At 40.4% G+C, this 23,786-nt stretch overlaps 2 protein-coding genes across 17 annotated transcripts in view; one reads left to right on the plus strand and one right to left on the minus strand.

Annotated features, from left to right (window-relative positions):
- Positions 1–8,388, minus strand: part of R3HDM1 (R3H domain containing 1) — a 66,115-nt gene extending 57,727 nt beyond the window's left edge. For 13 of the 15 annotated variants that reach the window (XM_042877743.1, XM_042877737.1, XM_042877733.1 and 10 more), the window contains exon 1: positions 8,354–8,388. The gene's annotated coding sequence lies outside the window, so the exon portion shown is untranslated. Of the gene's footprint in view, positions 1–7,116; positions 7,139–7,639; positions 7,738–8,353 lie in introns of those variants that run through there. The other 2 variants (XM_042877729.1, XM_042877730.1) reach the window with 2 other exon arrangements.
- A 714-nt stretch (positions 8,389–9,102) lies between these two features.
- The window catches only part of ZRANB3 (zinc finger RANBP2-type containing 3), a 37,085-nt gene continuing 22,401 nt past the window's right edge, over positions 9,103–23,786 (plus strand). For both annotated transcript variants that reach the window (XM_042877655.1, XM_042877656.1), the window contains exons 1-2: positions 9,103–9,201; positions 14,459–14,620. In XM_042877655.1, coding sequence (XP_042733589.1) covers positions 14,469–14,620 — 152 coding nt within the window. In that variant the 5' untranslated portion in view covers positions 9,103–9,201; positions 14,459–14,468. The remainder of the gene's footprint in view (positions 9,202–14,458; positions 14,621–23,786) is intronic.

Genomic DNA, 23,786 nt, shown 5'->3' on the forward strand with positions numbered 1-23,786 from the left:
GTCTCGTGAGATTAATTTGACCTCAAAGCAGAGAAATTTTTTTTTGTATAGTACAAAAGATATGACAGTATCATTTGATGTTAGTAAAACAAGCACAGAACTAAACGTAAGGAAAGAATAACTATGTCTGGGTTTTCAGCATATTTTAAAGGAAAGCATGAATCAAAGGCAACAAAGTCAACAGAAAATGAGTTGAGAGAAGAACGTGTGCAACACAGAGATTATGCCAAGCTACTCTATTTAATAAAGAAATATTTCTTAGGAAAAAAAACAGGAGTAGGCATTCTCTAATTGAATTACATGTGGTATCACACAGGAAATAAAGCAGAAACAAAGAAATACAGAAATAACTGTAGGTAATTAGAAGGCTTCCTAAAAAAAGGTATTATAAAAAGCAGTAGATTAATGGAGGGGGCAAATGGATGAAAGGTTTAAAACTACGAGCCTGAGACCAGCTTTGCTTTATTTCAGTCCTGTAACTAACACCCATGGATCATAAACATGGGAAGTGCCACCCAGAGAGGAAAAAGATTATCTTGAGGATGCTGATAATGGAAAACTGACTTAACGCATTCTTTAATATGAGAGAAATTCCCTACAGAAGCATAAGTGTCATTTCAGTGAAGCCCTAGTGAAACTTTAGATAGAAAAATGGCATCTGCACTGGTAAAAACTTACATGAAAAGCACCACTGCATTCTAAAAATAAGGTAGCTGAAGAAGAGACTGAAAAAAAGCATTTAGTCAAAACACAGACTGAAGAGCAATTAGTCTCTATTAAATGGCACATGTGGCTGCAGGAGACAACAGGTGGGCAGAAGAGCTACTTTAGAGGAAAATGTCAAAACCACGTGCTATGAACTCACCACAGCCAGCCATGCTGGAGGCCAGGAGACATTAAAGAAACAAAGTAAATAAATACTATCTGTCAGGAAAGGAGACAGTCAGCAATCCAATTAATGTTCATATTTGAGACAGTTAAGAATCGATTCTTTCCTGCACCCAGAGTCTCTCAGTTTTCAGACACATTCATGCAATGCAGAGTGCATTATGTTTCATACCTGTCCACACACATTCCATTATCTGGCTGACAATTAGTACTGTTTAAAATACAAGTACCTGGATAGACTATTCTCTGGGAGCTGAGTATCTGCCCAGCTTTATTTTTAATTAGCCGAGTAAAAACTCTTTCTTAGTGTCAGCCAGAAATTTTCCTTCTGATTAGAAGACACTGGAGAAAGTCCACTTAAAAAAAAAATCCTAGTTATATGCTGAATGCATCCTTTGATTTTTGTTATATTTCTAAACATTTCAAAGAACAGTTTAAGATCAATGTTATGTCCTCCAGCACGGTCTGTGGAAGTCTATCATTGATCATCAAAAACCCGAGGGAACGCAGCCTCCTTACAGTAGCCGTGCCTACACTCAACCTGTTTTCAGTACATACACAGCCTCAACTCAACATCAGTTTCAACATTTTAACATCTCAGCAATTATAACCACATACTTGCAGCACTTGCGGGCATGAGTGAAAAATGGATACAGAAAACTACTGATACTGCAAACATAAATATGCTGAGGTTAATAAGTTATAAGCAGTACTGAAGTCAAACCTCTGTTGACTTCAAGCTGAAGGAAATTCTTCTTGCTATATCAAGAGGAAGTGCCCTTGCACTTGCTCAGATACAGGCATGTGGTGTGGTCAGATCCAGCACACCTACAGGACACCACCACAGTGGAGGAGCAGAACAGGGATACAAGATATTTAGGACAGCTCTAGACAACTAAGAACCCCATCAGATCACTGCGGTCTCAGCTAAGCAATATATTCTGGAATTGTCATCAATAATCTAAAACACTCCTCTGAATCACAGGCATGCTGTCAGACACACAGTCTGATCAGAGTTGAAAAATCTTTTCAAGGTTCCCCACACCCAATTATTAAAATGTTAGAAATGGGCTGAGCTGTTTTTTGCTTAAAATGAGCCTATATTGCACTCCGTGTTGAAAGGCAGGACAAGAGAGACACTGAGAATACCTGGACATTTACATTTCCTGATCTTCATGGAACATATTAAGTTTAAGCTTTCAAACTGTTATGACCAAAGAAGATAGGAACACAAATCCAATCTAACACTGTCCGACAATTCAACAAGAAAGGCCAGAAAATAAAAGCTGATTGTATTCTGAGCTAGGACAGCCCTACTGCTGTTGTGATATGCAAGTCTTACTCAAGACTACTGCTCTTTGTGCTCTGCAAATTAAACTTTACAGTGTCAGTAAAATACAAGATTAGATAGAAACCGCTAGGATGTCACGACAGCTACATAAACAACCTACCACTGGAATATCATGCATTGCAATAGTAGGATTATCCTAGTAACAACATTTATTCTGTTCCTCTTACTGCTCCAAGAGTTTAGCCTAAAAGTAGCTTTCTGAGCTCAGAAACCTCAGCCAATACATGATCTTAATTCAAGATGCCAGATGAAAGCTTTGCTCTATTTAAATCATTACTAGCTAGGCTTGTTCTGGACTCAGATGCTTCTCCCCATAACAAGAAGATCCTACAGCTACAGATACGTTGCTTTTGTAGCCATTACTTAAAAAGGGTGGAAAAAAAGGACCGGAGTAGTCTTACTATACAAAGCATTAGGATCAAAGAAAACAAGGATTTTTTTATGAAGGAGTGTAAGTGGTGAAAGATTAATATCTGTTTCCTATCCACTAGTCTAGCCAGAAGGCATTAACATTTCTATGGCTGCCTCCATCGAGTCACCAAGTAGCTGTGCACAGCCTGCTGCTCCTCCCAGCCCTTACCACAGGGGTGACGCTGCAGAGCAGTACCTGGACTGGCTCCTGGTACAGCTTCACACCTTGAAAGAGGAACTTTATTTCCATGAAAATAATGTAACGTGCCACGAAACACGGGCCTAGAATCCTTTTCAGGCAATATTTGCAATGAAAATACACTAAACATTACTTTGAGGTGCTTGAGGAAAAAAAAACAACACACCACCAGAGCTAGGAGACTAATAATTTGCTATCTTCGTTACAAATCAAAACAAGACAAAAAAATCAATGCCTTATTACTGCTAATTCTAAAAACAGAATTACTATCAGTAGATACTATCAATATCTAATTATCCATTTTACAACAGTTTCTCCCATTGAAGTGTACACAAATAGTCATTAACTCAAGAAAATTAGTCAGCTTCCTTAAGTCAGAAGGAAAGTCCTTAGGCAAAAAGTTCTTGTTTGGGAATAGTCTGACTTCCAAGGTTAAAAAAGATAAGGATGCATCAACTCAAGAACCCAAGCCAAGTTTTATTTTGAGGCAAGGTACTATCACTCTAGGTAGCTGTGTTAGGCAATCGAGCCAGTTCAAAGTCAGAAACTGGCAAGGGTTTGGTTCTTGCTTTAAAGTTCTGAAAAAGATTCCATAGATTAAGAAAGAAAATGAGAACAAGATATTCCAGGCATCATGTCTTATTCTTTAAAGACCAACAAAGTACACCAAATCCAAAATATATCTCTCTTCATGGTGCTTTCAAGGAAACAAGCCTTTACTGTACCTTTCATTGAAATACTCCATAGAACTCCTTGAGAATACAGACAAGAAATTCCCACAAATTGATGTGCTACTTTTCTGATTTTCTCTACTGAATCACTTGGGTGCAAAAAAAAATGAACACTTGATCAAAGTCTGAAATATATAAAGCTCAATAATTTTCCAGTGACCTTAAGAACTCTTACTGTATCTCTGCAATAACACACCAAATAATTCTGAACTCACTTAAAATATGAAAACAAATGAAAATAATCTTGCAGATCCAGCATGGCGGTCAGTGACTCCCGGCTACTCACCATCAGCAGCACACCCAGAGCTCTGGCATCAAAAAGGACTCTGAGAACACTCCTCAATGTGTTATTGGCAAAAGCACTTGAGTTAGTTCAAAATTCCCTCACCAGCTGCACACCAAACAGCCCAGATTCAGATTTCTAGATTCAGCTGCACCAGGGAGAGAAGTCACTGATCTCACTTCCAAGTCACCATTTCCTCCATCTGCAAGCTAAACTGTTCCTGAGAGCTTCCCTAGATGTGTTTAAATTAGAATTAAAAAAGAGCCCTACATAGTCTAAAGTGAAATGTTCAAAAACTACTCATTATAACAGCTCAATTAACAGATCAGAGGGGGTGATAAGAGGCTGTCCACAAAAAGCAAATATGACAGATTCCTGCATGCAGATAGGTAGCTGCAAGGAGCACATCTGTTTATATCTTGTTTTACTGTAACATGAAGCAAAATGGCTTAGTTGGAACTTCATATGAATAGAAAATCGTTACACTTCTCTTAGCAGAAAGTGTACTTTTCCAAAGCAAGTATGGCAATTTAAGTTAGCTATCGTACCATACTTTTCTCTTAGTCTGAAATTCAACACTGGATCTTTGCTTAGAATACGCAGCTTTATCAAACCCAGCAATAACAGTTTCTGTATTTGTACCTTTTAGAGATTATTTTTTACCCTGGTCATATGAGCTAATCAAACCTATACTTTTGCAATGAAGGAACAATTATGCTATGCTATTCAGCCATATCTTTAATGACAAGAGTTCGCCACAATAAGTTTCAGCCATCAGACCATTCTGTACACCACTGGACAAAGACCTTCCATAAATGGCAGTAGGAGCTTGGTAGCAAACAAAACTGGTGAGGGAGCTGAGAAGAGAGCTGAGAATGTTAAAGGACAAAACTCCACTTTATACAGAAAATGCTCTGAGTTACAGATTAAACAATAAGAATTCATGTTAGGAAAGGGCTAAAAGAACAGAAAAACTTAGCATATAAACAAGGACATAAAAACTATGCAGCATATACATATTTAATCAGAAAGCAGTGGCTGCAGAGAGAAAATGTCCTATTGCCTTCCAAGGGGAATCAAAGATGAAGAACAGAAAAGAAACCCTCTATTAAGCATCTCTTAGCCGCGCTCTTCAAATCTACAGCTTGCTTCACCAGCCTGGATACAAGCAGAAAATATAATATGCTTGGAAACATAAATGTTTCGTATTGGAAAATGGTTCATATCACAAAGTGACACAGTGACAGAATTCTCATAATGCCTGCATTAAACTGGAGGCTAACTTCTGCACAGCTCTAGCACTGCTGGCTTTTCTGTAATTAAGGTTGCTGTGCTTCCGTAAATCTGGTTACAGATATTATTTCCTCCGCAGGACTCCTTCAAAAGTCTTGAAATCAAATTAGGCTTACAGGTAGGCTGACAGCACAATCTTCCCAGCCACATTTAATCAGAACCTATTGCTGATTTATGATCTCCTAGAAATAGCTTTTCAATACCACTTTCAGAAAACCTCTTAACATAACACTGTTACACAGTGCATCAGTCTACCACCTCAAAGCAAAACCAACAGAGAAACTCAAAGAAAAAGCATACTTGAAGGGCTTGCATAAGTGCTACCAATCATCCTGAATAAAGCACCAAATTAAGGCATTCTCATAGAATTTTCTTTCCTTAAAAGTGTGAATGGCCTGATTGTGCATATCCTACAGAGCCAAACAACTCATCTTTCTATTATTAAAAAGGCTCGATTTGAAGTGCACGTTTTAACAAAAGCCCCTGGCTCATTTCTATCTAACCATTCCTACATAGAATGTAGGTGGGAAAACTGCCACTAAGAGATTAACCGGGCTCCCAAACCCAAACATCTCTGCAGTGCTCCCAGTCTAACAGCACCGGCTTTACAGAATGCTCCACCGCCTCCGTGAAAGCTCCTTAGATGTTACACCCAATAACAACATTTTGCATTTACTAGCTATTGCTTAACTCCGAAATATAAGAGGAACTAGAATAAACTGGAAAAGTTTACAGTCAGCTACTTTGTAGTGATTATAGTGGCTAACACAAATCAGAATATCCAAAGTTACTGCTGTTTTTTTACAAGCAGTAAAGTTACAGCACAGTTATCTAGCTCACCAAACTGAACGCTGCTATCAACATATGCAAAAGTTTTTAGAAAACTCATCTATACTGTGTTGCAAAGTTCCTTTTGCTCCATGATCATTACCTGAGAACTCATTCGGAATACAAGTTCAACAGACCTCAGAGACCAAAATAAAACCAATTGTATCGACTGCTTTTAAAAGCCTAGAATAGAGTGCCTCGAAATTTAAAAAGTATCCTATTTAAGGACATGGCACTGCAAACTAACTCAGAAGTAAATGACTTGAAGTAGTGATGCAAGGACACGTGAACTGAAGTTAACCCACTGGACAAAGCTGGCAGCCCTTTTCAAGAATGATCCTTTTGCATCCAGAGCTACATCTAAAGCATTTCACCTGCTGCATCCAGCTGGTTGGAAGCAGTTACACAGACAGGCTTTAAGTAAGTATTACAAAATAAGAAAGAATGATGTGAGGTAACTATAATGAAACATAAGCAGCAATGAATGCCAAACTTCTACAATATAACAGAACAGAGAAAAAAGTATAAGATGCAATTCTGTGTTACGTATAAACATAAATCTATGTTTAAGAAGAGAAATAGGAAGGTAACAATATCCACCTCCTCAACGCTGTGTGTACAGCCCTTGCAATTACAATATTTAGTCGTACCCACGTTCGCTCCTGAGAAAAGCAGCAGTTGATCTCAACAGCAATTACAGTTGTGTAAAACAAATAGTAGAATTGACTTATACAGTTAGTTCTGACCTCCCATGATTTAAGACACAACAAGTCCTAATGTTATCTTTTCCACTGCTTTTTTTTTTTAATTATAGAGAACAAACTCTGACTTACAGATTTTCTACAAAATGCTCCAACCCTGAAGACCACAGTATTTATCAAAAGAAATTAAAAAAAAAAAAAAAAGGCTTAATATCATGCTTGGCGATAACACTTGTAACTAAAGGAAGACTATCCAATAAGTATGTTATCACTGCTGTTTCTTCCTCCTCAGAGGCAAACCGGTCAAATAACACCTTTTTAAAAAAAAAAAAAAAAAAAAAAAAATTACTGTAAGAGCAAAATTTTATTTTTGTTGCTTTCACTTAAACATTTCTAACCTAACATTCCCAACACGACTGCCAACGTCGTACCTTCTGCTAAGCATTCAACCAAAAAGCAAGTCCCAAATGCAGTACAATTCTCCCTGTAGAAGACATAAGGAAATAATCTGGGTGAAAATTTCAAGTTAATGCCTCAGTCAGAAAGCGACATCATCACAAAAGAAAAAAATTGAAAAACCTCATCTAAAACATCGTGTAGAAGTAAAAGCAACAACAAAAGCCACAGTATATCCCTTAGTTACCTCAAGGGCAGAAGGAAATCTTGCTATCGTTTCAGGTTATTGACAAGAAGGCATCACTGGGAAAAACCAACAGAAAAGACAGACAGAAAGCCCAAGAGTCAGCGCACACTTGTGGATTCTGCCGCCAAACAATGCACCTGAATGAAGGTATCCCTAACTCCTGGATTCCCCCCCCCCCTTCCCGCACGACTTTCTACGGCGCTCAGAGAAGCACGAGGGCAGCAGGCAGACCCAGCAGGCGCAGCTCACACCGTAGGTTCAGCGAGGACAGCATTTGGGCAAACCTTTCAGTGCAAATAACCCCAAATCACCTCAGTCTGGAAGAAGCTGCCGCACTGCACTTCTCTGCCCATCTCATTTCTAGACAACGAAAAACCATTCTTCAGCGCCGAAACCTGATTTTAAAACGTCATCCAGAGAACCTGCAGCAGTCAGGCTGTGACACAGTTTTCACCTCACTCACACGGTTAGACACGTTTCCACGCATATTAACCGTCCTGCAGCAAAACCACAACGGGACGGCCCCCCGCTGGGACCGCAGCCCGAGCACATCCCCACCCACAGCCGCACGGAGCCGAGCCGCTCGCAGCCCTCCGGGCTCAGCCCGGCACACGCAGCGCGCCGAAGGGCCGTGGCCGGCTTTCCCGGCGAAGCGCTCAGGCAGGTAACGGCGGCCGGCCCGGAGCCGCTGCCCAGCCGCCCCACGGATCGCTCGGCCCCGGGGCCGCCGTGCCCCGCTCGGTGCCGGCCCTGCCTATATTAGGTTAGAGAAGTGGGGCCGTGCCGCCCCGCGGTCCCCTGGCCGCGCCGCGCAGGTGCCGCCAACCACCCCAACGGCCGCGCCGCCCGCCCCTCCCCCCTCCAACGGCCTCCCTCCCGCAGCGGCTGCCCCCTGCTCTCCGCACTGCGGGCGCGGCCGACCGCCCCCCCCCCCCCTCTCTCCCCTCCTCCTGCTTTCTCGGCCTCCTCCTTTCCCGCTCTCCTCAGCTCCGCCGCCCGACCGGGAGCCGCCTCAGGCTCCTTACCGCGGCGGCGGCGGCGCGGCCGGCGGACTCGGGCCGGCGCGGCGGCGGCGGGCTCACGCACGAGGGGCGCTTAACCCCATCGCCAGCCTCGATAGCCGCCTGGGTTCCGCCTGCTGCCGCGGCGGGGAGAGAGGCCCGCCTCTCCGCCGCTCCGCTGCCAATAGGGACATGGAACGTTCCTGAGTTACGGCCGAGCCGCCCAATCAGCGGCGCGCCGCCCGCCCTCAAAGCTGCCGGCGAGTGGCGCCCCTCAACGCCTAGGCGGGCACAGGCCCATCCAGAAGATAACGACCAATCGGAGGTGCCGCTGCGCTGACAGACGGCCGCGATCACCAATAAGAATCCCATTCAGCGGGCAGACCGGCACGGCAGCCCCCACCCCCAGTGGGTAGCCAGCGACCATTAGCACAGCGCGGCGGTGCGCAAACAGACTGCGGCCGCGGCTAACGGCAGTTAGGGAGCATGGCTGTTCACTCGGGGTTGGCGGTGAACTGTGCCTAGATCGCAGCCACGGAAAACTCGGCCGGAGAAAGCTAGGAACTGTAATCCCAGCTCGGCCTCTCAGCCTGGCCCCAGCCAGCGGCCCGACCACAGCACAACGCCACACTGCTCCCCACCCCGGAAGCGCGTCGGGAAGCCCGCGGCTTCCTGCCTGCGCGTGCGCGCTGCCGGTTTTACGTCACTTCCGCCGGCAGCGTTTGAGTAAAGAGCGCGCCAAGGCGTAAGGCGCTGGGCTGGGCCTTTGCAAGGTGAGGGTTGGGTGTCCGCGGGCTTCTCTGCCTCAGTCCGTGTTTGCAGCAGAAAGACTCGCTCTGCTCCCCCCAGCGCTGGGGTGTTGCCGCACGTGTGTAAGTCCAGGACAACCCACAAAAACCTTTGTCCCTGAGCAGAGGCGGAGGTGTCTATTTTCCCTGATAGCCTGTGGTAAAATTGTGATGTGATGTATGGCGCTGCGATCGCTGTTCTTTGTTCTAACTGATCGTTCTTCTAAATTTCTTTGTTTCAATATCTTAAGTCGCTTTAAGATCTTCTTATTGGTAGAAAAATGGATTCTGTGATTTTCTTAAAGCTTTGTGTTTCCCATTAAGCCTCATGGAAAATAGAGTCATAGGGCAGTGAAGAACATCAAAAGGAATATGATTCTGTGGTTCTGTGAAACATAAGCTAAATGTGTGGTGGAAACACCCATTTGTTTTGGGGGTCTGCTGTGAGCTGCATGGAAATGCTTTCTTAATGAGCAGCCTATGAAATAAATGGTTTGTGTAATGACCACTGCTTGTGATAGCAAGCAGCTGTCTTGGAACTCAGATCTCCCGCTGGGCCCTGAAGTTCTCGTCAGTCATCTGACTTCCTAGTACTTGAGTTTATGTGTCTTAAACAGCTTGTGCCTTGTGTCACTGGAAGGAAGAATGTCTGTAGTAAAACAAGCAGCAATGACAGTACTCCAGGGTTGTTTTTGTTTGTTTTTTTATGTTTAATTTTCCTTTTATTAATATTTATGCTCCTCCTACCCCTTAGTACTTGCTTTTCCTAGAGATTTATGAATTCAGTGAATGCAGTAGATGCTAGAACAGATTTTGAAATGCTGCTTATTTCGCGTCTCGTGTATGAGCAGAACTTGTATTCTAAGAACAAGAGAAGAAGGTTGCAGTGCTATCATCTTCCTGTTTTGGTGTTGTGGTTTTGTTTTCTTTTTCTTTGCAGTCCAGTTTCCTTAAAAGTTTGAGAGATTTTTCATTTCAGATTCTTTCCTGGAAATCATAAGTACTGTATGAATATAGTAATAAAATTTACTCTGTTGTTAACTTTCAAAAAGTGGAAACTGAACTGCATCAGCCAGTTTGTATGTACATTCTTGGATGCTTTCCCCCTTTGAAAATCTTTTAGTAGACCTGAAAGATAAGATTTACCTGTACAAAAGGTAAAGGTACCTGTACAAAAGGTTCTTCCTTAGACATAAGGAAGAATTTTTTCTCTCAGAGAGTGGTCAGGCACTGGAATGGCCTGCCTAGAGAGGTGGTGGAGTTGCCGTCCCTGGCATCTGGAGGCATCTGGATGACGTGCTGCGTGATGTGGTTTAGTGCTAGTAGTGGCAATGGTGATGAGGAGACGGTTGGACTAGATCATCTTGTAGGTCGTTTCCAACTTTGTGATTCTATGATTCTATGAAACGACATGTTGATACCCTGTGCACAGACGTCTTTACCCTGTTGTTTGTAAGTTCTATGCTTCATCATTTTTACTCACTTTTTTCCCCAGAAATGAATAAAGTAATACCACAGATCTTCGCTATCCCTGCTTTTAAGAAGTGCTGTCACTTTCCACTCTCTACTCCTGAGATTCTACAGCGATTTCAGACGAATAGATGCTATTATTTTAGTAACCCTGTTATTTCATCTTTGTGGCCCTTTAGAAAGCTTGGGAGAATACCATATGCATTTTCATTTATTTTGTTTTTGTGGCTTTGTTTTGTTAGTCATAAGAATTCTGTCACTGCTGTTTACTCAATGAAGCCCTGAATGAAAGTCTGCATCTTTGCATCAGAGCTTTTAGGTCTCTTTTATGTAAGAAAACCAAAGTTCCTGTGCTTGTGATCTAGAGATGTGCGAGGGTTGTCATGATGTCTTTTACAGCATACTTGGGACTCAGGAATAAATGGGGGGAAAAAAAAATAGAGAAAACATGTGCACTAATCCTTTATCTGTTCTTAGAGCTTCTGGAGCTTTAATGGTTAGAACAACAGGCATATACTGGCCTCCTTGGGATATCAACCAGTGTTTCTGATACACTGTCACTTTAATATAAACTTGTGTTTATTTGATGAAATTACAAAATGCTGTGCATATTTGATCTATCTAAAATGAGCTCTAAATGACCATCTCTACCAAAGTAATTATATATAAGGCATTGATTTTTTAGCTTAATAATTAATTACAAAGAAATCTATAGAAGACATGCACCCATGACTCCAGTATGGATTCTTGTTTTCATGCATCGATGGTAATATGTTTAGTGGTTTATATGTTGTGCAAAGGATAACAGTTCAACAGAAACTGGGTCTCTGTTTACAGACACTTTTGTCAACAGTACTTCAGTAGTGCCAAATTCTTTTGCTGCAGAAGAGTGAATTCCTGTTAAAGTCCTGTTAACTTCTTTTTGTAGCTCTCTAGTCCAATGTTCCTTTCATCTTCCTTTGGCTCGCCCTGACTTCAAGGTGATGCATGCTACCATCCATGCTGTGGCACCAAGAGGTTGCACTGCACAGAGCAAGTTTGGCTGTCTTGGAAAAACTCACCTTGCCCAATGGAAGAAGTTCTTAGTTTTAGCAACCTGATGGCCCTCAGAAAGCCCTTGGGAAGGTGGTTTTTCTCTCATACAAAAGTGTGGTGGCACCTAGATTTTCTTTGCTGAAGAGAATGTAACTTTGTCTGGAAGAGTGTGCTTCAAGTTTTGTATCTAGAAGTTCATATGTGGAATTTATGAATGAGTGCTGTTCTCTTTCATGTAACTTCATCAGAATCTGTTTGTTTTACTTAACAGTACTCCAGGATATTAGAAGCAGGCTCTTGCAAACTCTGTCTTGCATGATCTTGCTTTACTGCACTGATTACTTTAACCACTTCCATTGCCCCTAGGTCTGTCTGTGTAACTAGTCAGTGCAAAAACCAGGTTATTTAGCCCTGCAGATCTTTGAAGTGAATGGCAATAGCTCAGTGAGTTTCTTGCCGGAAGTTTTATGATTCATCCTATCAAATCGTATCTGACTTCTGAGTTGCTTCAGAAATGCATAAGTTTCAACAAATCTGAGCACAACTTGTTCTTACAAAAATTTGATAGCAAGCCTTGTAGTACAAAACCTACTGTTGAGGTTTTATAAAAACCTACAGTACTTTCATGACTAGAGGTGCATTTTGGCTGATACTCCTTGTTTCTGTGCTCATTAAGGTCTTGCTCCTTTTACAGGCTGTGAATCCAAAACTAGACAATTAGGCAGTGCAGGGTCAAAGACCTTTTCTTTATGCTCTGATGTAGGGTTTGTTCCTTTGCACGTGTTTAGTTGGTGTGCTACTACTGAACAGTCTGATGTCTTAAATCTATTAAGTTCTCAGAGAACAAGAGCTAGTATTTCTTCTCTGGCCCTGTTCCTGTGAACAAATTGAGCAAAGTGCAGTATGAGAATTTTGATTGATGTATTCTGTGCTTTATGAATGTTTCTTTCTGAAAGGAAGGTTCTGGTTTGGTTTTGTTTCTGCTTCTGCTTTGTTGTTTGTTTTTCAGCTGAAACATACTGGGCATATTTTGCCATTACTTCCTGATCTTAGAATTACAAGTTTTAGTGGATATTTAGTTTCCTTATTAAAAGTAAAATGTCCTCTTTGTAACTTCCCTGAAAAAGTAAATACTTCCTTTTAATGTCTGTAAGTAAGCTGTATTTGAATGATCAATAACTATCATCATTGAATAGGAAGAATATTGAATTCTTCATAGTGTTGAAGAAGCGATGTGCACCAGCCTCTTCCAATTGCAGTAGTTAGAACATTTTATTGACATAATGTTGCAGGCTCTTTATCATCTGCTTTATGTTGTATGTTCTAGAGAATTCTCAAGATGCAATTGGCCAACCTCTTTTCAGTGGTCTGTGGGGTAGGACAAGGGGCAATGGCCACAAACTGGAGCAAAGGAAGTTCTACACCAATATGTGAAAGAACTTCTTCCCAGTGGGGGTGTCAGAGCAGTGGCACAGGCTGCCCAGGGAAGTTGTGGAGTCTCCTTTTCTGGAGATATTCAAGGCCGGTCTGGATGCCTGGCTGTGCAATTGTAGGGAAACTGGCTGCAGTTGTAGGGAGCCTGCTTTGGCAGGGAGGTTGGACTTGGTGATCTCTGGACATCCCTTCCAACCCCTGCAATTCTGTGGTTCCTGAGTCTGGCCCTCAAGCTGGCTTTGTAGCCCAGAGGGGGAAAAGCCTCCAAGCTCTTAAAAATTACTAGGATGCTCCTCAGTGGGTGATGTAGGAGTTTGCTTATGTGTGTGCTAATTTAAGTAGATTTCTTGTGTCCAGCTAAAACATGTTTCTTGGACAGGTCCTCATCAGGTACCTTTTAGCCAGATAAGCCAAAAGATGAAAATTAATTAACTTTAGGGAAAAACAAATGAACAAAAACCTAATGTGTTTTCAAAGGCATTGTTATAAAATAAAGTGCACTGATAAAGCACAGTGAAGCACTGAGATCTTGCCAACTTTCTCTTACAATCTTGGTGACATTTTTGATGTTGAAAACAGCATTCTTCCCCTGCCCCTTTTCTGAATGGCTCCTCTTTGGAAATGGTTTCATGGGGGAAAACTCCCTCCTTATACCCACACATTGCCATGATTTTATTAGCTATAAAGAGAGAGATGATTTATTGCTTGTTTTTAATTCTAAATTAAGGCAGGCAGTTCTATGGCAACTTGATTTAGCACTTTATCTATATGGTAATACAAGTGAAGCTGTGCTACTTTGGAAACAGGAAGGGTGTTTTGTAGTAGGTGAATGCAACAATGTTTAAAATGTTTTGGATATTTTGCTTGTTTTCTTTTGGGTAAGGATTATCAGGGGAGATCGATCTTATCTGAGGTTCACTGAATTACAACAACTCTGTGACTTTGCCTTTCTAACATAAGCATTGTGAGGATCTTAATGACTGCCATATCTTGGAAGTTACTAATTAGTAACTATATTAGTATATAGTGTAGTATATATATAGAGAGTGTATATATATATAGAGTGTGTGTGTGTGTATATATATATATATAGTATAGTATATTAGTATTAGTATATTAGTAACTATATGGTGGTGATTCTGGTGTTCTTCCTTTGTGATGTGTTTTTTATGAATTAAATTGTCATTTGTGGCAGCCATTAAAAGCCTAGACTGTTAGGTGTTAGAAAAAGGCAACTGGCTGGTCTGAGTATTTTCATTACTTCCTACTGCTATCGGTATAAGAGCAGCTTATGTGTAAATGTCAAGTATTTCAAGCTGTTATTATTCCATGAAGTTCTATTCCATAATGTATTGCAGACCTATCTTTTAAGACAGACATCTTTTTTTGGTTTTGTTTCCAGTAGGTTCAAAATGGCTAATGTGCTCCAGGACACACATGCACCCGAAGCTTCTTATTCTGAAAGTGTTGATGCTGAGCTGTCCTTTCTGCCTGAAAGACTGAGAAAGAAACTGCTTCCTTTTCAGGAGAAAGGCATCGTATTTGCACTTCAGAGGAGTGGCAGGTATATTCCTTATATCACATGCTTGAATGAATTATTCTAGGTAAAAATTGATGAATGGTTAGAAAGGTTATGTGAATACAGCAATACTTAGGTTAGCTATATTACATATTTTTTGTAACGTAATATAACATGATTTTAGATGAGGTTGTTTTGTTTTTCTCCTATTGGAGGAGAGGAAATATTTAGTAGTGCAAAATCAACCTGTAGTATCCAACATCTTCACGTATAAGAGGAGGCTGTCATCAGCGGAGCCTTCTTTTTGTGATGTTAATAGAGCAGTCTCAAAATAAGTTAATTCACGTTTGCTTCTGTAGTTCTTAATGGCATGGTAGATCTGTTAAGAGAATGACTAACAGATCTCGATGCATCTGTGTGGTATTCTATTTTAAACTTGGTACAATTCTGGCATGTCATCAGGGTGTTCTGGAACTCACTGAGCTGTAACAACCAAGCAGAAGACAACTTGCAGAGCGCTCAGTTAACAAGTACAGCAACTGATAGAGCATTCAACAACTAGGTACCCTATAAATCAGAAGAATAGTTTGTGCAACAGTGACTGGAAATACTTAGCTAAGATCGTGTTACTGTGTTAAAAGGTCAAAGAAGCAGGAAGGAGAATGATATCTGTGCTTCGTAAGTTTTAGAATATCTGAGTGATTACAGTACTTTCATGACTTGAGGCTGCATGTTGCTCCTGTGGAAAGTGATGTCGTCGTAGAGGTCTGGCACAAAAGAAGTGATTTGAGCTGAGGCTGTTTAAAAAAAAAAAAAGAAAGTTCATATTTTCAAAATGGATGGAGGTCAGAGACGAGCAGGGCTTGGTGCTGGGACCAATACTGTGATATCTTCTTGAGTGACATCAGCAGTGAGGTCAGCTGCACCCTCAACAAGTTTGCTGATGACACCGAGCTGTGGGGGTGCATCTGACGCACCAGAGATGGGATGCCATCCAGAGGGACCTAGACAGGCTTGAGCAGTGGACCTAGATGAACCCCGTGAGGTTCAGCAAATCCAAATGTAAGGTCTTGCACCTGGATTGAGGCAACTCTCGCAACAAATACAAGCTGGGGCATGAAAGGATTGAGCGCAGCCCTGCTGAAAAAGACCTGGGAGTACTGGTGGGTGCTAACGTGCAAGTACTGCATCCAGATGTGGAGTCCTCAGTACAGGAGAGACATAGACGTGTTGGACTGCATCCAGAGGAGAGCCACAAAAATAATCCTCCCTGCAAGGAGAGGCTGAGAGTTGTGCTGTTCAGCCTGGAGAAGAGAAGGCCTTCCGGTATCTAAAGGCAAGCTACAGGAAAGGAGGGGACGGACTCTTTAGCAGGGTCTATGGTCATATAATAAAGGGAGATGGCTTAAAGCTTTAAGAGGGTACATTTAGGTTGGATATAAGGGAAAAAAGGTCTACTATGGTAAGGGTGGTGAGGCACTGGAACAGATTGCCCAGAGATGTGGTTGATGCCTAGTCCCTGGAGACTTTTGAGGCAAGACTGGATCAGGCCCTGGTCAACCTGACCTAGCTGTGCATGTTCCTGTTTGCTGCAGGGGAGTTGGACTAGATGACCTGTGAGTGTCCCTTCCAACTCTAAGGATTCTGTAACTCTATGTACTTTTCTGGTGTGACTGTAAGAATAACTGTGTACAGTTTTAGTGGATCACTAAGGTTTTGACAGAATAGGCAGCAAAGTTTGTATTTAAGAGTTGAATTTAATGTATCTGAAGCCCTAGGCTACTGTATCTCATGATCTGATGCCAATAAGGGGAAGTAGAGTTTACATGATATGCAATTGATATGCTTTTATATATACAAATAATAAAATTACACAAGAAAATATGTATATAGTTTCTTTAATGTTAATTTGTGTAGGCTAATGAATGTGTTTGAAAACATAATCCTTTGCAAGCTGTTATAATATAGAGCTTCCTCGGGAAAATGCTTAACTAGATACATTCAAATCAGGTATTTTTCTTTGAGAAGCAACATTTGCCTGCAATAAGTGTGTAGAAAGATTTGAAATGCTTTGGCTAATGGCTGTTAAGGAGGCTATGGGGTTATTTCAGTTAGGGTTATGGACTTAGTTTTTTCTTTTCTTGACACTTTTCATTAACAAAAGACTGTTGAATAATGCTATGCTGATGTTTTTACTGTGACATGGGTATGAAAGTATTTGCATTATGGCTGCAAGAAATGCCATTCTTTGGCATAGCGAGTTTAGCTGGGTCAAATTGGGCAATTGTTTGCACATGTTCACATAGCCTCTGAAGTAAAATATATTAAGTCAAACTTTCCTGAGGATTGTTTTTCAAAAATCTGTCCCTTACCCAGATCTAATTCTCTTTTAGTCTCAGAACAGAGAACAAGAGCCTTTGCTGCTTGTAGCTGAATTTTCTTATGAGTTTGTCAGCCTCTGGCTCACCCAAATCTCTTCTGTGCACTCCTTAATGATTTAAGCATTCTTTCACTATTCCCTTTGGTATATTTTAACAAGGTCTGATGCTTTTCCATAAAAGTTTCTTTTCTAATTTTGAAAATATATGAACATAGCACTTGAAGTAAGCAATATGTGCATCTGGGCTTCTCTTTTATCTCTGAGGCTGTGCACTCCCTGTGCTGCCATCACTTAATCCTGCTTTGCTGTAGCGGTAGGAAACTGGTGTAGAGAGAATTCTCTATTGTTGACTGTAGAGATTGAGTTAATGTTTTCTTAGGTTAGAGAAGCTCCTAGGGTGACAGAGGAACAAAAAACCTTGAATGAAATATACACTCTGAGATACTAATGGGGCTGGGATCAGTCTATTCATTTCCCCAGTTTCCCTAATAAGATAAATATGCAGTTGTGATTTGAGCTTCATTAGTAAAAGTGAGGCAGAAGAGACAGGCAGATGCAAGCTTTTTCACTAAATGCTCCAAAGGTGTTGTGTATAGCAGCACAAACTGCCTAATGCTTGTCTAGAAAAAAAAAAATAATAATAATTCTAGAGCCAATAAGACATGTACTGTCTGATTTGTTGGGAATCTGAGTGAGCATTCTGACTTGTTTTCTTGTAAGCACATAACTAATGTCATTCCTACATGTTCCAGGCAAGGATGCTGAATTGGTGTAGTTACCAAATAGAATATCTGTTGAGATGTGAGAATGTGTGGCATCAATATTTCTGTGAGATTGGAGCTAATCTAAATTCTTGTTCAACTTTTGACCATTTTGTTTTTAAGATGGAAAGTTCAGGTTCAGATTTCCAAAATAAGAAAGCTGAAAATGATCATCATTTTTTAAGGGACATCTACTTACTTTCTCTGCTTTTGTCACAATGACTTTGATAGATGTCAATTTAACTAATTTCTGTGTTTAAAAATGGAATTTCTTTAATAGTCATTTTGTTGAGTCATGCCTAGGAGTATTTTTATGGATGTTTCGTTTTTACTTCAATAAGTACTTGGTGACTTGAAGTGTTAAGTGATGTTAACAAGTGCCTCCATTGCCTTTATCTCTCCAGATCAGAGGGAACTGGGAGTAAGGAGGAAGATTCAAAGAGATGAGTTCTTCTGCAGCTTTTGCAGTAAGGAATATCATTTGGGAAAGCAAATTTTATTTGATAGTATTAAGAAGTAGCTAATTGTCATTGAAAGACATTACATTACATACTAAGCAAGAGCTACTTTGATTGCAAGTATTTCAATCTTGAAAATTAATGTCTAGGTTACAGTTTGTAGCCTAGCTTGTCAGTAGTTGAAATTAGTTTGTTATTCCATTTTGTTCCAATTAATTGATGTCAGTCTTTCTTGCAGCAATTCAGCTGGTGAGCTGATCTGTGTCTGAGGGGGTTTATAAGAAAAATGGGGAGAGACTTCTTACTAGGTCCTCTAGTGATAGCAAGGTGTAATGATTTTGGATTAAAAGAGTATAGACTTAAATCAGACATGAGGAAGAAATTCTTTATTCAGATGGTAGCAGGGCTGGAGGGTAGCAGAGCTGGAGCGGGCTGCCCGGAGAGCCTCTGGATTCCCCGTTGATGGAGCTGTTCAAGGCCAGGTTAGGTGGGGCTTTGGGCAACCCGGTCTAGTGGGAGCCTCCCTGGCCATAGCCTGGTGGGTGGGTGGAACTGGCTAGTCCTGTCTTTTAGGTCCCTTCCAACCCAAACTGTTCTGTGACTCTCAGTCTCTGAGTTTAAACTTTGCCTTGACCACTTTGGTTGATATGTGTTATTTCACACATCCTTTTCCATACTGAAATATGCTGGCTAATATACACATATTGCTCTCAAACCTTCATAAACACGGGTAATTTTAAATGTCTCACTCAGATACGGGTTGAGCAGTATTGGAGAAAAGCCTAAGACTCTGCACAGCCATTCTCCTCTATATTCCTTTGAAGAACTGAGAACACTGCAGATATGGCAATTCAGTGCATCTTACATTAGATTGATGGTTGGTTTTTCATTGTTTACTTTTTTAAAGCACCTAATGTAATTCAAGAGCAAGGGTATGATGTGGCTGAAATCCTCTGGGGCTCTATTTTTGGTTAAACAACCTTGATTATCATCTGTGTTCTCGTTTGAGGACTGAATGCTGCGATTACTGACACACAAATGTAACGGTTGCTTGCGCAGTTTTATATAAAAATACACTCAGTTCAGATTCCTTAAATAACCTTGGTTAAGATGTTAGTGCTGAAGTGTTGGCTTGTGAGTAGGAGGTAAATTGTATGTTGTAGCGTTATATAAAACTGACTCACATGAGTAGGTGAGAATCCCAAGAATATCAGAACACCCACACTGGTGAAAGAAAGATGCAAAGCTTCCTCTGTACAGCATGTTCCAAAGGCTGCACTAACAGAACCAGCTGTAGTTTGTTTGAGTAGTAACAGAATTTTTCAGTGTTTTAAGAAATCAAGTGCTACTGCTTTGACTGTTTGTCTTGGAAAATGGAACTAAAGGTGAAGGATTTTGTTCTGAAAAAGCTGCCTGCAGTTCTGGGTAAATAGCTGCTGAAAATGAATCAAAAAGTTGAATTATCCCCACGTGCAAGCAATAATTACATTGGAACTCTATATTCCCTTTAATTTTTAATCCATGGCTTATAAAGAGGCAGAGCTATCTAGTTTAGAGAGAACATAATTGCAAAATGATGTTGTAGTTGCAAGGAACGTACAGCAATGACTGCATGACTTACTAGGATTCTTAATTATGTATACAAATCAGATAGGTTATAAAGTTAAACCTCAGACATAGGCCAGTGTGTTGCTGAATTGTTGGTATTTTTCCAAGAGTAGCTCAAAATTAGATTCTTTGTTTTTGTTCACATACCTTGCTGAAGTCGTTGTAATTAACACAACAAACTGTAATTGCATTGTTTACTTGGTGATGTTGCTAACATTTCAGAAGGGTTGCCTGAACGTAACCCAGACACACAGGAATAGAAATAATGATCATTTAAACACTCTTTCCTTCCCTGAAACTTGTGTTACGAAGCTGTTTCAGTGTTAATGTCTTTCTGATGCAGATGACTTCTTGTGGCTGTATGACATATGCCACACAAGCTTAGCCTCAGTTTCCCTTCTGCTTCTCTAATGAACTGAATTTTGAACATCTGTTTCTCCTTATGCTTTACAAAGCTGGTTCAGTCTTCTTGACGTCAACATAACCATCAGATCTTCCTGTGCTCTATGAGGTTTGAAAAATTATCATCCCTTCTGTCTTTCCTTTTCTTTTTTTTCTGATTTTCCTCTAAGTTCTGTTTTCTCTCCAAGATTTTCTGTAGTGCAAGTGCACCTTTACAAGGCTGTTCTGATAGTGTGTGCTGAGTCTTGACTATCTGGTTGTGGGGCTCTGATTCAGTCAGTTTTGTGTGGACCCTTAAATTATACTCGTAGATGCTTGTATTCTTTTTTGTCTGGATCTAAATTAAAGTTTCGAACCTATGTATGCTTGGGGTGGACCAACAAAACAGCCGATTTCTCTTTCTTCTCTGCATGCATATTCACCTATCAGGTACTTTCTCTTGGTTTTATTTTAAGTTAATGCGTCTTGAAAGGATAGAGATCAGATTGTGTGTCCCCTTCTATTTATGAAAGCTACTGCTGTGTGCAAAGCCCACTGCTGACCCTACAACTGTGAGAGGTATATGAATACCAGGAAGATTGTAGCAGAATGTGTAATGCACTGCTGTGAGATTCTGATGTGTTCTGTTAGGAAAAAATAGCAGCATTCCTTCACAAACGGACAGATTCAGATGCCAACCTCAGGATTCACTGTGAAGAAAGGAAACGTTTAGAAATGGGAAAGGAAATGGAGGGAGCTTGCCGTTGTCTGTGATGCTCATTGCCTAGTTGGACTTCTGTGCTGAGGGGAAGTGTAACTGAGAGATCTAAAATGATTTTTCCTGCTTTTCTGAAACTTTTGACTGTGTGGGCTGAGCCTAAAACAGGATGCGAAAGTGCGTATCATAGCTCTGATTTTTATTCTTGGATAGAGCTATTATTGAGGTGTCAGCTGAACAGATGGGATATGAACGATGAAGCTCAAATTGGGTAACTACCAGTTGAGAGGAAATGACTAATTGAACTTCAGAGAACGAGAAGTCTGTCTTCTTGCAGTCAAAATATATGAACTAAAAGTACACATTTGTCCCTTCCGTGTATCTGAAGATCTGTTTCTTTATGTTCATGTCGGCAGCTTGTCTCACTGCAGCAATGTAGGACGTACTGACGTTTGTTATAAATGGCAGCTGCGTGTTTTTAAGGTTACATAAAGCAAAATGTGGGGTATTTCTTTTGAAATGTTATCATGCAATTATCAGGTATCCGATCAGTTCTGTATGATCTGGGCTATAATGATAGGGAAGTTCCATACACTTCTAAACTAATCCATGTGGTTATAAAATGTGGGGACCCTTGGTGATTTCCCTCTCAGTGAATATAAGCTATTTTTTGTGCCTTTAAGAGCAGATACTGGACGACTTAGATGCTGTAACTACATTAAGCAGTCATGTTTAAGACTTCTAAGACTGAAAACTTCAGGGCAGCTTTAAAAACAATTTTTGTGCACCTGATTCATGTCAGTCCATGATGTATGTAGTTAATGTTTCTATGCCTAAGTGATGTAGGGGTTGCAGGCATAGGAAGAAAAGCCAGTAGTTTCCCTGCTTCAGCCTTTGATTTTTTTTTTTTTACTACAAATTACTGTAGCAGAACAGATGGGAGAGAACTAGATTTGAAGATTTATTGCTGAATTACAGCTCTTTAATAGGGTGAGAAGTGTATGTAGAAGTACCACATCTTTGTAACCATTAACAGAAACTGTACTGTCTGTCAGTTTGGGAGCACAGAATTGGAGATGTGTGTCCTGAGGCCTGTGCTGCTGGCAAGGTCCAGGCTGATTCTCTGTAAAATTTGGGTTCTGCTTTGTAATTAGTAACTTTTTTCCCCCTTGTGGTTCTTCACAGATACAGTTATTAGTATAATTAAGAGTATAATTCTAATTTCTAGCTTCAATGTGTTAATAGGCTGAGACTTTTATGTACCAACACTGTGGTCTTTCTATCTCTGAAATTGTTTTTTTGTGGATTTATGGAACAGGGAGAGGTGGAACAAGCATTGCATTTCAGCTTTTCCTTTTGGAGATGAAGCAATCGTGTTTCTCTTGTTATTTCCTACCATGGGAGGCTCAGCTGCCCCTTAATCTTTCTATTAGCTCTTTTCCACTTCTCTTTTGGCTTGTATTTATCTTCCATGGATGTGAGTGATCAAATTGTATGTGCTATTCTGGGTAGCACTGCTGCATAACAGGTTTCACTGAAGACATACTTACTTGAAGTTGAAAACAGAAGGTTCTATGGGCAGAGTCTGAAAATAATTGAAAGCAGTGAGATAGAACAACTTCCTGTAGTCCTGCAGATACTTAAGTCATCAAAGTGTAAATGGCTGCAATAAACTAATGAAAAAATATCATTTCATGAAAAAAATCTGTTCCTGTGGCTGACATACTTTTAAGTTTTTATTTTGATTGCTCTTAGCTTTTAATTGTCAGAGCAATTTATAAATTTCTTTGTTCTGGCTTGTTTCTCTGAAAAACAGAATGAAGGTCCAAGAAGTTGGTTTGCATGCACCAAAACACAGTGCAATAGGACCTCATGTATTCTCACTTTCATCTCTTTAAAATGTGTGGCTCACACTAAAGTAGATTTATTCCTGCTGTGTAGGAGATGCACGCCTAAAGTGACGTGATTTTCATTTCATTATTCATAATACTCTGCTAAAATAGAAGCTGATATACTGAGAAATACTGTATTTATCAGCACAAGATGGCAAGGAACATTTGTATTTCTGTTCTCTCTGCCACATTTCCTTACCAGCAGATGCTACTGAATGCAATGTACTTTCAGATATTGCTGTATTTGTGCATTCCCTTTGATATCCTTTAGGATTAAATACAATATTAAAGAATGTTTTTAGCTTCATCTTGAGATGCCTCTGCTTTGTATGTAGCTAATTGCTACATTTCTGCATTTGTTTGCTACTTATTTTCTGCATTTGTTTAAGGAGTTAAAACTGAAATTAACAATGATTCTCCACCATTAGGTTGTTGTGCATTCCACTCAATTTCAGTCTTCAAACCGTTTTTAAAAATCAGTCTACTGATAGAAGTTGCCACCTTTAAGAATCTGCAAGAAAGAATTCTTTTTAGAAGTATAATGGAAGCAATTTGTATTAAATGGAAAAAAATCACTCTTTAAAGTAAGCAATATACGGCATTATTTAAAAATAGAATTGTGTATTTGTTGTCTGCAAATTAATGTCTCTGCCCAGCTGCAAATCACAAACACAAAGGCTCCACAATCTCAAGTTGCCACTAAAAATATTCTCTTCCTGCCTTTTTTTTTTTTCCTTTGCCTGTGTGGATTTAGCAGTTATGTTTTGTTATGTTGGTTTTTTTTTTTGATTGTTCCATCCCAACCAAGTTTGAAGTGGAAAACATCTAAAAAGCTGAGGGACTGCTACAAAGTGAGTTACAAGTAGATTGCAACTTACAAAAATGTAAGCTGTACAATATGCATATTTTCGTGCGTGTGTGTTAGTACAAAGGAAACGTTGATGTTGGAATCTACACTTTCGGGTTGAATGAGCAAGCATCAATGTACCAGAGCTCTCAGAGTATCAAATCTG

Source organism: Lagopus leucura, unplaced genomic scaffold (genome assembly GCF_019238085.1).
Source record: "Lagopus leucura isolate 7727_CA_CO unplaced genomic scaffold, USGS_WTPT01 Super-Scaffold_100019, whole genome shotgun sequence".
In the NCBI taxonomy this organism is placed as follows: domain Eukaryota; kingdom Metazoa; phylum Chordata; class Aves; order Galliformes; family Phasianidae; genus Lagopus; species Lagopus leucura.